This window comes from Neopelma chrysocephalum, unplaced genomic scaffold, assembly GCF_003984885.1.
Source record: "Neopelma chrysocephalum unplaced genomic scaffold, ASM398488v2 Primary Assembly neopelma1_95431, whole genome shotgun sequence".
NCBI classification, from domain to species: Eukaryota; Metazoa; Chordata; class Aves; order Passeriformes; family Pipridae; genus Neopelma; species Neopelma chrysocephalum.
Window position 1 is genome coordinate 54,073 of NW_020924104.1, and position 13,972 is coordinate 68,044.

The 13,972-nt window shown below is 40.6% G+C and overlaps 1 protein-coding gene across 1 annotated transcript in view; it reads left to right on the forward strand.

Moving 5' to 3' along the window:
• The first annotated feature begins 13,676 nt into the window (after positions 1 to 13,676).
• RPL37 (ribosomal protein L37) overlaps positions 13,677 to 13,972 on the forward strand; it is a 2,652-nt gene continuing 2,356 nt past the window's right edge. Inside the window, exon 1 of the mRNA XM_027708071.1 lies at positions 13,677 to 13,805. Coding sequence (XP_027563872.1) covers positions 13,803 to 13,805 — 3 coding nt within the window. The 5' untranslated portion in view covers positions 13,677 to 13,802. The remainder of the gene's footprint in view (positions 13,806 to 13,972) is intronic.

The following is a 13,972-nucleotide window of genomic DNA, read 5'->3' on the forward strand; positions in this document are numbered from 1 at the left end:
ATTGCAGTAACAGCAACAAAATGCCACTGCTAGAGAAATCTACACTAATTTATTCTAGTGTAGCCCAGATGAAACCCTCATAGAAAAGTAGCACTTCTATGTGAAAACTCTTCATATATTAGGTCTCAGATACCACACCAATTTTGAACTGCTTGCACAGTCCTCAGAAGACTAAATGCTTCATGTCACAGCATCACTAGATGGTGACTTTTAAGCCCTGCACTCTGTTGGCATGGTCTGCTTTTTTTAAGGAGATGTCTAGATCTTGGGTCACACTACTCCATTCATGTGAAGGATGCCTATGTCCACTCCTCAGAGCCAATTTAGATAAGCCAGAGTCTGTCTTCGGGACTTTTCGGGTTTAGTAACTATGAAACTCTTAGATAATGTAGTTCATATGCTGTCATCACTTCTGTACATATTTTACTGCTTTTTATCAAAAACATCATGCTCCTATTTAGCTTATGACCAATTTGTGCAATTTGTGCAACACTGACAGTGGTCATTTGCCTATGAAGGAAATTATTAAAACCAAGTTAAGACCTTTAATAGCTGGCCCAGAACACAGAAACTCCAAAGAATATTTTATCTCTCCAGACATGACTTGATCTTGCAGTCAGCTGTTGTAATAGCTTAGATAGCAAATTCACTTTCTGTAAGTACATCATTAGTTATAATAACCCTCAAGATAAAGATTTACTGTAATTTGGTCCCAAACAAAACATGCAAATAAACATAAGTAGAGCTAGCAAAGAAAGTGTGTGTGGTGGCAGGGGTCTGGTCTTAATTAAGAGGTAGTCAAATCATTAATAGTAAGGGGTGTCATATTTAAATGAACTTTTATTGATGGAAGGTCTTCCTGCGAAAAGTATTTCAGCAAGACAAAAATGCTGCTTTGGCAGATGCTATATAATAGTTCTTTTAGCACACATTTTCAGGTACTTCAACCTAACAATTTTATCTTTCATTTGGAAAAAGAATCCTGCTTTTTTATTGATCCTGGCTTCAGCAGTAACAAAAGCAAAGAAATGGAACCAAAGTATGCAAAACAGAGGGAGGTTAGAGCTGGACTTGTGCTGCTCCTTGGACTGAAGTCCAGAGGTCCCATGGCACTTAATTGGTTTGCAGTGGGTAGATGTTCAGTCTCCTCTACAACAGTGGAATTGCAAGTGGCTGATTCTTGTTCCATTTCATAGGGTACTTAGAGCAGCCTTTTTTTCTACTTAGCATTTATGCTCTGAATAGTTTAGTTTCCTACTTTTTCGTGTTATTGACACTGAAGGCAATGTGCATGATAATCTACTTACACTTGAATTTTCTGATGACAGACTATGCAACACCCAGTACAGTCTCAGTCTTGACTGACAGTAAGTTCTACAATAACATAAATTATAACAAAAGGCCTGATTGGGGAGCTCCCCAATTACTTCCCTTTACTGCATGGTAGTGAAGGATGGAGTGTAACTCACAGAGAAGCTGAAGCTAATTTTCCCTTACTGTTAGTGAAAATTGCAACAATCTAGTAACCATTTTGCTGTTAAAAGCGTGTTTTATCATTGCAACTTTTAGTTCTTGCTAAACATTTCTATTGTATATTCAGAAATAAACCACCTTTAGACTTAAAACCAATGTTTTAGAGGATTGAAAGAGGCGTAATTTGAGAGACACAAAGGAATAGCCATAAGGCAGGGCATTTCTTGACTTGCACCAAATGATAATTCTAGCACAGGAATGATTAATGCAATGCTTCACTTGCTGGGCTAATGATATCCTGCCTGGTCTGGAGACAGCATGAAATGGTATTGTCTGTATACTATTTCACACTAAGGTCAGCCAGAATATAATTATATCAACGATATTTCCCTGTAGACTTCCAGCCTTTTATAGGATTGATGCTAAGGTTACTCAATAGTTTACCAAGCTTTAAATAGTCTTGTGTCTTCATTGTCCAAGTTCATTATGTATTACAGCTCTAAAGACAGTTTGTGCTCTGTGACTGCTGCAAATGCCAAGGTTCCAGTGACAACTGAGTGGAGAAAGAACATCCTGTTATTATGGTTTTGAATTGTGAAATTGATTTGGAGAGTTTTTGTATTTGTTTCTGTATGCTAATGCCGTATTTATTTTTTTAAAAAGCTTTTTAATTGCCTGTTTTGCTTTTAATGTATTTGCCGCATTTCAAGGATTAATGACAATGCCTTGGGATGTGTCTCCATGAAATATGTCAAATAGCATTACTGCTGTGCTAACTTTAATGGAAATTATTCTTTCTCAGGAGACCTTGTAGAAGGATATTGCCTTAGATACTGGAATCTGTATGCTGCAGAAACTACACCAAACAATGAAGGGCTGTGAGGGTTCTGGTTTGAAAGAACTGGGTTAGAAGAGCTCATGTTATTAGTATTCAAAATTCAGAGAGCTTCAGCAGTATATTGGTAATACATCAGACTTGTCTAAAGCACAGACATTTCAGGCTGTATGTACACAAAGGTCAAACAAATAAGTACTGTTCTTTAGAATCATCGTCTGATCTTAGACCACAAGACACGGCGAACAAATTCAGCAGCTTGATTCTGCCCCAAAAGTCAAATTACTATTCTGTTTTTTCCACATCTTTGCCTGCTTTTATGCCCAATCCCCTGCCATATGCTCCTTCTGCACATCTGGTGCTGGCATTGGCACACTTCAGTCCCCTCTGAGAGCCAGTTTAATTTACTACAATGACAGAAAATAAATCCAGAAAGAAAAAAAAGCAAAAAAAGGCAAGAACAACAAACAAAAACCCTTGGTGTTTTTGTGCTGTTTTTATGAGTTAGAATGTCTCTCAGGAAGGCCTGGTGAGGAACAGACCCACGGAGAAGGTAAAAACATACAGTCATAGAAGAAAGATGGGACCAAAGAGGTGAGAAGTGGGAAAGGAAGGAAGGCAATGGGAGAATCTTCTGCTTGCAGATGCGACCAGCCACTGCATCTGCTCAAGTGTCAGTGAACCAACACCTTGCACAAACTCTTCTGGTTGCTGCTTACGCTAGACTATCAGATATAAATCACTCTACCACCCACTGCCTCCCAGGAATCTCCTGGACAGGACAGTGGCATATAAATGTGCTCTGTTATCTAGTGATCAGTTGCCCCATACAGGCCTAATTTAGGTTTTCATTGAAGTTGAATATTTATTTTTCATTTCTACCATTACTGACACTTGCCTCCCTGAGACCTTCTACCTTCAGGCTGATAAAAATTGCTCAGGTTCAGACCATCTGCTTTTGGGGATGACAGCAAACAAAGCATGGGTAATAAATATGAGTGAGATTTTCAGTGGTCTTCATCGTCAAGGGGTGGGAGCAAGCATAGGTCCACTTTGAGTCCTTCTAAAGCTAAAATTCTTGCCCAAAGAGCTCAGAGGGGTCAGGTCTTCCGCAAAAGCTCTTCTGAGAGCTCATCTGCCAGCTGTGTGCAAAAGCAGAGGTACTGTGTCTACAACAGATCTATAAGCTCTCACTTGCGTGTGCAGCAACAGAGGGCTCACACACACATAAAATAGGTGAATTTCATGAACCACAGGGGTGGTGTCATAATTTGAGCACTTTATAGAAGCTAACACAGGAAGTCACACGAAACAGGCTATGTCAGATACTAGAAAAACGTTCTTTCCCCAGAGGGTGGTTGGGCACTGGAACAGGCTCCCCAGGGAAGCGATCACAGCACCAAGCCTGTCTGAGTTCAAGAAGCATTTGAACAATAGTCTGGGGCACATGGTGGGATTCTTGGGGATGGTCCTGCGCAGGGGCAGGAGTTGGACTTGATGATCCTTGTGGGTTCCTTCCAATTCAGCATATTGTGGGATTCTGTTATTGCATTTGTTTTAATAGTGACACAAATCCACACACAATGTATACAGGAGTGTCTCAGAGGTTAAACCACATCGAGGAGTGCAGACCCTGTTCTAAGCAGTTAATCCTCAGAGCTGGACAAGGCCAATTTTTCACAAGTATCCAATCATTTAAGTTTTTCTTGATTTTTTCTTGCATTTTTCTACATTGTTGACTATTAATTTAATTTCTACAGTTAAATAAATTAATGAGCAGCTTTATATGACTGCCTGAGACAGTAATTCACATTGATAATCCAGATCTCTTTCAGCCTCAGGTCTTGGTGCTTTTTAAAATATCACCTCTTTCTTATTTCTCTGTAGAGCAAGCAGAATGTCCAACATCAGCCATTAGTGACCTTGCCCATGCTTTTATATTTCTGGTTCTTTCTCAGTCAGTGGTGTATGTGCACTATATATTCTAGAATTATTATTGTAACTAGTTGGAAAACTAAAATGCTTGAAGCAGACCTTGAACAAAAATCTTTCATCAAAGTCTATCAGTCTCCCTCTGAAAATTTCCAAGTATCTTGAAATTAAAATCTTAAAAATGTTTTTCAATAAGCAGAACAAAGATTCCTCTCCTATAAAAGAGAGTTAGGGAACAAAATGAAGGCAGGACTTCAAAGAAACAGATCTTATTAGGATGTCTTTTTCAACTACAACAGTTTTAGGACCATCTGAAATTCATTAAAATTTTTTCAGCTTACTTGAGAAGTCAGTAATTAACCCTAACTGCTACTGAGAAACTTTCTGGAATAAGCTTTTGTAGATACCTTCCAGCTGGAAACAAAGTTCAACAAATAGAGCAAGGTTCTGCAAACTTGAATAGAGGCAACAGGCTGTAGAATCAGAAATGACACAGCATTGACTTCTGCCCTCCCCCATTCTTGACTGACTATGCATATAACCACTATCAGACTGCAATAAATGAAAACATATACCAGTAATAAGAAAGGGATGATATAGTTGCAGAGATTCACCTGAGCTCCAGAGAAATTTAGAAGTGCTCATCATTTGTTATTTCTTTCACAAAAAGCTTATAAGCTCTTAAAACTGACATGATGGCCTTTTGTGAGTTATTCTGGCTTCTGTCTTTACTTGCAGCTCAGTTACAAGGAGCAGCACTGAAGCACAAGGTCACTGTGGCCATATTAATTATGTACTTTTTTATTTCCAGACATAAAATTCTCAGACAAATTCTGCTTATCCAGCCATGCAATTATCATTATATACCAATTTTGATTAGGATGAAAAAGGTTCATTTGGAGTTATTTAAATCAAAAATGCTTTTATCTGGTACTGGAGATCATACCACTAAACATCTCTGAATGAATCTTCATTTCTGGAGATCACAGTTGTTCCCAATTAGCCTGAAAAGACATCCCATTCTGTGCTCATTTGGTTGAAAGACTGTCATAAGAATGCTCAAAAGTATGGTGTTTCTAATATAGGCAGAGGCTCTGTAGAACAATTAATAGCTAGGGAAAAGTATTCAGGAAACAGCAATGTCCAGACATTTAGAACTTGCAAATGATTTTGAGATTTTTATAAATGATCAGGAAAAAAAAAAAAAGTTTGGTCTTCTGAGGCAGTAATGAAGCCAGGTGTACTGGTTTTGGCTGGGGTGGAGTTAACTTTCTTCAAAGTAGCTGGTATGGGGCTGTGTTTTGGATTTGTCCTGAACACAAGGTTGATAATATAGAGATGTTTTTGTTATTAATGCTTGCACAGAACTAAGGCCTTTTCTGCTTTTTGTCCCGCCACACTGGTGAGGAAATTGGGGATGCACGAGAAATAGGGAGGAGAAATGGCCAGGACAGGTGAACCCAACTGACCAAAGGCATACTCGATACCATATGACATCATAGTCAGTATATAAAGTGGAGAGAAGAAGGTGGAAAGGGAGAACATTTAGAGTGATGGGGTTTGTCTTCCCAAGCTACCATTTTGTGTGATGGGGCCCTGTTCTTCTGGGAATGGCTGAATACCTGCCTGACTACGGATAGCTGTGAAAGAATTCCTTGTTTCTCTTTGCTTGTGTGCACAGCTTTTGCTTTCCCTATTAAACTGTCTTTATCTCAGCCCACGAGCTTTCTAGCTTTTACCTTTCTGGTTCTCTCCCTGGTCCCACTGGTGCAGGGTGAGTGAGCAGCTGTGTGGAGCTTAGTTGCCAGCTGGGCTTAAACCACAGCACCAGGGCAGGGAAATACTTCCATGTAAAAACACACATCAGCCATGAGAAAGGTACCCTGAGAAAGGCTGGTGGTCAGTTTTGACTGAGGTGAATTACAAACTTGTAAAATGCTTGAGAGACAGGGCAGAAAAGGGAAATTACCAATATAGTTGCTGCAAGGATTACCATATTTTACTCTGCTGTTAAAATACAGCAATACAGAATAAGTAGGCTTGGACTTGTCATAGTTTTGTGACCTTTTCGAGTGCAACATTCCCTCAGACACTTTTCCATTCTTGAGCAGACACTGTTTAGGCTACATCTCTTCCTAACATATGTTCAAGCTCAACTGAAAACTGCGCAATTAGTTAATAAGGACTAACTACACTGATAAACCAAATCCAAACCTGTACATACTGGCATACTCTCCACCATCTGCATCAGTGCCATTCAAAAAGCTCCATTGCTTTTCTGTGTCCTCTTTGCACACACAAATAAGGCTGGGCACTGTTTTGTCCTCTATTTTTGTCACAGCGAAGTAATGTAAGAGGGAAATTGTGCATGGGTGTTAGGGGAATTCCCTGATGGAGCCAGTATGCCTCAGTTCCAGTAAATGCAAAGCTGAAAATGCCTGATACAGGGAAAACATATTCCAGAATAAACAGAAGATAGCTTTTGCAACTACAAAGTTGAGCTGACCTTCGTTAGCAATTCATTTTTACTTAGGGAAGGTTCTCAGCCAGTGAAAATAATAAAATGCAACAGTGATTTTGATGAAGGAATGTGAACTTACTTTACCCAGGGGATAAGCCTTTATCTTAAGTAAATATAGAACTTGCATTTGTCTGTTCCACTGCAAAGCCTTTTTTTCTTACAGTTTGTGTCTTACATCAGAATATTAAAGGTAAACCCCACAACTCCATAGAGGGTAAAGAGACCCATGTGAGTGTCAGGTTTTCCTGCTTTAAAGTGAGCTTACATTTTTATTTCTAGAGAAGGGACAAAGTGACCAGGGAAGGCAGTCATGTGCAGTAGTCCCAGAGCAAGAAAAATGTAAATTCTTTAGCGTAAATTCTTTAAAAGTAAATTTAAAGCAAGATATGAGATAAAGTAAACAAATATATAAACAACTAACATAGTAGGCTTATTTTACTGGTTTTCAGATTAAACATGAGTGTCACAGTTTTCTTCAATGCTTTCTTCTTTGACCTTCCACTTTACTGCAGACACATGGGACTTCTTCCTGAACGTTAGATCTAAAGCAAAACTTGAAAGTAAATGTGAGAAGTAAATGCATATTTCTGAAAGAAAATCAGACACCTTATATTTAGTTAATGCACATTTTATGCACAGCTTTGCATTTATTCACACTCTTGGATACCTCTAATTGCAATATACATGAAAAGTTTGAAAATGTACTGTACCAGGTATATGCTTTTAACACTAATAGGTGCCAAACCTGGATGGGTAAAACTGAATTACCTGCCTACCTTGGGAGACAGAAGGCAGTGTAATAAGGCATGCATGCGCATTTTTCCAACATTTCCAGGAGAAGAACATCAAGTCATGTCCTAAGGAATGGCTGGTAATAAGTAAAATCATTCACATTTAGTAAAATCATACTTTTACTAAAGATAAAGTCATTCACATATGCACTTGAAGCACAGCTGAATAACACAAGGGAATGTGATGCCAGAGACATAACTAGGCAAGCAATTCCACATAAAAAGTGAGAAAATTTAGATGGTAAGATAGCCAACTGTTTGAATATAACTTTAAATTCAAGTTGGCTTCCTTTCCTGAGCTTCTCATATAGACTTTTCCTTCAACATTTCTGCAGGAAGGAGTTGGATTTTTCCCAACCAGCTGATATTGTATTTCTTTTCCAAAGATATTGCCCGTGTTTCGGTCATACAGAACATTTGGAAGTATAAAAGAACTGACACTGAAAGTTTAGACACTCGGCTTCCAAGTTAGCAGATTTCATCCACAATGCTTGGGCTTAGATATAGGCTATATCTCGCTGTAAATCAGACAAGATTTTGATGATTTTTATGAAAAAAAGAAAGGAAAGAAAACATTTCTAGTACAGCTAAGTGTGTACCATCGATGTGCATCTGTCTACAGACATACACATATATACATACAGGAGTAGGTGACATTTTCTTTTCACTAGTTCAATAATAAATCTTTGGGGTTGAATGTACTTTAGAATGAAAATGCAAGTCAGAGACTTACCTCATCCTAAGGAAGGATGGATGTTTGAAATGCAGACCTATCAGTGGGCTTGTAAGAAAGGGACCATAGCATTTATTTGGCCAGCCATCATAACAGGAAAAGCAAAAAAAATTTGAAGGCACAATTTGTGAAGATCTGACCTTTTCTTTCCAAGTACAAAATTGGTCAAATGCATTTTTCTGAGAAAATAACAGTCACAGAGATAAGATAGTTATGTCTCTACACTTAGAGGGCTCTTATAAAATCATAGCATGACAAGAGTATGGATGGAAGGAACCTCAGAAGGTCATCCACACTATTTGCCTTCCCACTACAATACCCACCACACCTAAGCCATTTTAGACAAACATTTGCCCAGTCTTTTCTCAGAAACTCCAAAACCATCTGAAGGAAGACAAAGTCCAGTGCTTTGCAGTGTGTACTGGTACAAAAATTTTCCTCACAACTCACTGAAATATTTTCTACTGCAATGTAAGAGGAATGTGGCTAGAAGCTGGGCCTTTCCACTTGGAATGTGATGCAGACTAAAAACCACACAGTGGTGGCTCAAATGCTTTTTGTACCTCTCCAGTTCTAGCTGTGTGTGTGTACACTTGCACATGAATAATGCAACAAAGGTTTAAGACAACAATATCACGCAAAAAGAGATTAATATACATTGTTTTTTATAAAATAATACTGACAAGACAAGAATATTTTGTGGTTATACAACTGAGAAGAAAATGGTTGTCACCTTATAAAGGAACTTGTGGCTTTCTCCTACACACCTTGTCTGGTGCTCAGCCCAAAGGCCCATGCAACCTCCTCTGCGAGCTTGAGGCCAGCCAGTGAAATGCCCTCCAAAGAATTGTGCTTTGGTGCAACAATGCACTACGGACCTGTAATGTATGTAAGCACATTAAAAGCTTAATGTATCTAAGCTACATTAAAAAAGAAAATTAAAAAAAAAATCAAACCAAATGCAAAACAAGCCAACTAACCAAAAACTAGGGAAAATTTAAAATTCTGAATGATGCTGTTGCACTGTGGTACACACTGGGTGTGTCCCAGGTTTGTAGCTGCCTCTGCTGTGCAGAGGTATGCTCTTCCTGTTCCCCTAGCTAGATGGAACAACAAACAGACTTTAGTGGTGTTTCTATTGGGAAGTACCCAGGATCTCCCTGCAACTATCCTAGGGTAAAGGTTAAAGGCAGCAGAGGAAATGAGTGGGGAGGTCTTACTCCTGCTATGTTTGTGATGCTAGTCATGCTTCAGCCATGATCTACAAGTGTTAGTTTCACCCTCCCAGGTGGCCTGAAGTCTACTGTTCTAGTCTGATGCTAAACAGTGCCAATAGAATAAGAGAAAGGTTTAGCTTGGAAAGGACCTTAAAGATTATCTCATTCCAACCTCCTTGCTGTGGGCAGGGACACGTTCCACTAGACCAGGTTACTCGGCCTCATCCAGCCCGGTCTTGAACACTTCCAGAGATGGGGCATCCACAACTTCTCTGGGCAACCTGTGCCAGTGCCTCACCACCCTCACAATAAAGAATTTCTTCCTAATATCTAATCTAAACCCACTCTCCTTCAGCTTAAGGCCACTCCTCCTTGTCCTATCCCTACATGCCCTCGTGAAAAGTCCCTCTCCATCCTACTTGTAAGCCCCCTTTAGGTAATGGAAGGCTGCTAGAAAGTCATAATAAAAAAAATTGGTTTTATATTTTTTTATTTCCTTCTACTGTATTTTAACAAGCAATTTCAGAAGTTAGTGATGACTATTTATTTTTTTCTATCCATTTTTATCATAAACAAATAGAAAGACTTTTCTATTATGCTTATTAGCTTCTTAGCAGGATACAGCAGCCTTTTTCATAAGCATAGTTTTTTGCTCATATTTTCTGTTATTGTCATATGTAAGAACTGATGAGATAATACTGTTTTCAGTTTATTAAGCTAATGTACTGTTACTGTTTAGAGAGTTTTTACCGGGTTGTTTAGACGAAAAGTTTTACTTGAACTATACTGTCATCTTGTGGTGACCAATGTTTCTGTTCCAAATTCACATACGAAAGTTTTCAAACTGAAGTATCTGGACAATATACAAATAATGTTATGTTTCTTGTGCCTGCTTGGTAACAAATAATCAATGTAGTCTCTTCCCCACTAATTCCAACCAATATATCTACCTCTGCAAATCAAGATGATACCCAGAAACAAAGGCATCCAAACTGACCCTGATGAAAATGTTGCCCTTGAATTCCTCAATTCTACTGCTGCATTCCTGAGATGTTACCCATGTCAAAGTGTCCAATATACAAGAGGATACTGATCTAAGAGATTACATTAAGAGATAAAAACTTCAGCTTGCCTGCACCACTGAAGATTATTGGTATTAAGTGCTAACTAGCTTCAAGCTTACGTGTGTGAAGCTTGCATTTTCACTATTCCCATCCCTTTAAGTCATCCCTGCTTGTGCAAAGGATGCTACACGTGCACAAATGAGTGACGCCATATGATGACATTAGATGGAACTTGCTTTGATATTGGTCGTGCATTTGCCATGCACTAATCCCTTCAGCAGTGTTCAAGTTCCATAGAACCAGTACTACTTCTCTGCTTTTTTGAAGCAAATCTCACCATGGTCACATCAGGGCCTGTCTGGCTGAACTGCACTCCAGTGACGGTGTGATGTAGTAGCATGACTTTAAACCTGAGCAAAACAAATGCCACTGAGGTTATTTGGTGTTCATACACACCTTCCTCTCTAATGTCTAGCCAGTCCTGGCTTTGGTTTCCCAGTCCCTGAGCTAGACTCATCTCTAAGGCTTATCTTTAAGGGTATACCTATTTTTTACTTCAGTTTTTTAATCCCACCCAGATCAGACAGGCTGCAGAACATGGTGCACAGTATTCAATAAATCCTAATCTAGATGATTAATAGGATCATTGTTTGCTGGCACGACAAAGGGTTTCTGCCACCAACAAACCTCACTGGACCAAACTCCTTGTGCAGAAGCTGTGATGGGGTACCAGCTGCAGTGACAGACTACTGTTTCCTACATCAAAAAGACAGTTCTGACGGCCAGACATGTCACCTTCTAAATGTTGGACTAATTCCTATGCAACAAAGAAGCAGTGTGAATTAGTCAGTGCTGAATTTAGACTTCAGCAGCTGCCAGTACATGAGCCTGTGGGTTCTGAGCAGGCAGGAGTTCACTGTGGGCAAGGTATTTGGAGACATTTGCAGGGGCTAAGAGCTTCTGAACGATACTGGGTTGGCCACAGCTCTGCCCATTCTCTACCCTAAAAGTATTCAGTCCTCCTGAATACTAAAGACAACTGCATGATGGTACCAAAAATCTTTCTTTCCAAACAGGTTTGAAGACATGTAAATGCAGAAGATTATTTTTATCATACAAAGGACAAGAATAATTCCTCTAGCAGCATATTCATGCAGGCAGCCAAACCAACAGACTTCCTTTGGAGGCTGTTGCCATGGCATCTGTCCAATGTTCATGGCATCTTCCAGATTTCTGAGATCTAGTGAGAAAGAAAGAGGAAAGGAGGTACTACTTAAAAGCCATACAGCAAAGCTGCTGGAGAAATATGACTCCAGTTCAGCCTGTAGGATATATCCATACTGTTTAAGTGGGATTTTTTTTCTGAATGGCATTTCATTCATAGGACACTGAGGCTTCTCTTTTGATTTTTGGCAAGGAAGACAGAATTACTAAAAAAATACTTGAGTCTAGTCATGGCAAAATTATTTTACCTAACTTCAGCCATCTATGTGCCTAGCCTACAGGGGCTGTCTAGGCCTCTCTTGGAATTCATGGAAGAAGGGTTCTTCCCAAGATTAATTTTTTCACTCTACTTTAGACACCTAATGTAAGATGGGATGATTTACCATTTGGAACCACTCTCTCTTCTTTAACTATTGCAGGACTCAGTTCTACTGCCAACCAAAATGAAAAAGCTGAGGGAACAGCCTGGATCACATCTTTCTGTGTCTGGAAGCAATGCTGCTGAAGTCAAAATGGCTTTTTTCCTTATCCCTCAGCCTTAGCAGAGGTCAAAAGCTAAGCACATAAATTAGCACCAAAGGAATTCAGCAAGAGGCCATGCTCAGAAACAAGTAAGGATAAATTAACCTTGAGACAACCATACATGGTTTGTCCTTCAGTGAAAATGCAGCAGTCAGACACAGCTTTACTGCTTTGGGCACTGTGCCAGGGGATGACTTTTTTCTGGACAAAGAGCTCATGTTACAGGGGTTCAACTCATTCATTGTCAGAGGTTCCTCACAGTTTGTTGGCTTTTGGCAGGCCCACACAGCCATACTTTGGAAAAACTGAGCCTTAGTAAATCAGGAGTGAGATCTAACCTGACAGATAAAGACATATTTTCATCAAGTACTGTAAGACAAGTTACATAATCCTACAATCAAAGATAAATAAATTCACTTTACCATCAATTTCTGGTTTTGTTTGGGATGACAAGGTAATGATCTGGTAATAAGATGCACACAAATTTCTTCAGTTTCTCTCTGCACATGTTATTTCCCTCAAATGAATGCTTCTAAGATAAAATTGCACACAGATTGTGAGCTTACTGAAGATGCATAGCTGGCAGGCATGTGAGAATTTAAACGGTGCGCCTAAACAAAAGCTGTTTTTCACAGAATCACAGGATATTCTGAGTTGGAAAGGACTCACAGCGATCATCAAAGTCCAACTCCTGGCCCTGCAAAGGACCATCCCCAAGAATCTAATGAAAAAGAAAGCTGTATGAAAATACCAAGTAATTCAGGACTGTTGTCATAAAAATGTAGATTGGATTTAATAGCAAAACGTAGGAGGTTTTGCTAGCACCATGTGCCTGAGAGCATTGTCCAAAAGCTTCTTGGACTCTGGGTGGCTGAGTGCTGCGACCCCTTCCCGTTTTTGTGCTCCTGATGTCCACTTCGATGTTTTCAACTGCAGGCAGACTGTGTCTTGCCGTGGGGGGATCTGGGGAGGACAGAGACAAGCAGAGCCGTGACGGGGGTTTGGGGGAGGACAGGGACAAGCAGAGAGCACAGGAGGGCCTATTTTTCAAGGCAACTCACTTTGAAAGTATTTATTACAGCCAAGACTACCCTGCCCCTGAATTTCACTCATTAAAACTCACTCATTAGACCTCATCGCTCTCTATAACTAGCCAACAGGAGACTGTAGTGAGGGAGGAGGAGGCTTGTCTCTTCTGCCGTGCCTGCAGCGAGGGGACAAGAGGCAATGGCCTCAAGCTAAGGCACGAGAGATTCAGATTAGACATTAGAAAAAAATTTTTCACTGTCCGGGGGGGTCAGTCAGACCTTGGAACAGGTTGCCCAGGAAGACAGTGAAGTCCCTACAGACGTTTAAGCGGAACCTGGACGCGGTGCTGCCGCCGTGGTTTAGCGAGTTAAGGGTTACAGTGGTGGCACCGCCCCCGGAACAGGCCGCCGTGGCGGAAGCGGGGCGGGGCTCGGTCTTTTCGGTGCTGCCGGCCGGGCAGGATGGTGAGCGCGGGGAGCGGGCGCGGGGGATCCGCCGCCATCCGCGCCGGGCCGGGCCGGGCCGGGGGCACCGCGGCGCTCGGCCGGGTGGCGGGGCCGGGGCCAGGGGGCTGGCGGCGGGCGCGGCTGCTCTGCCGGGCGGGGAGGCCGTGGGGCGGTGCGGGGCCTCG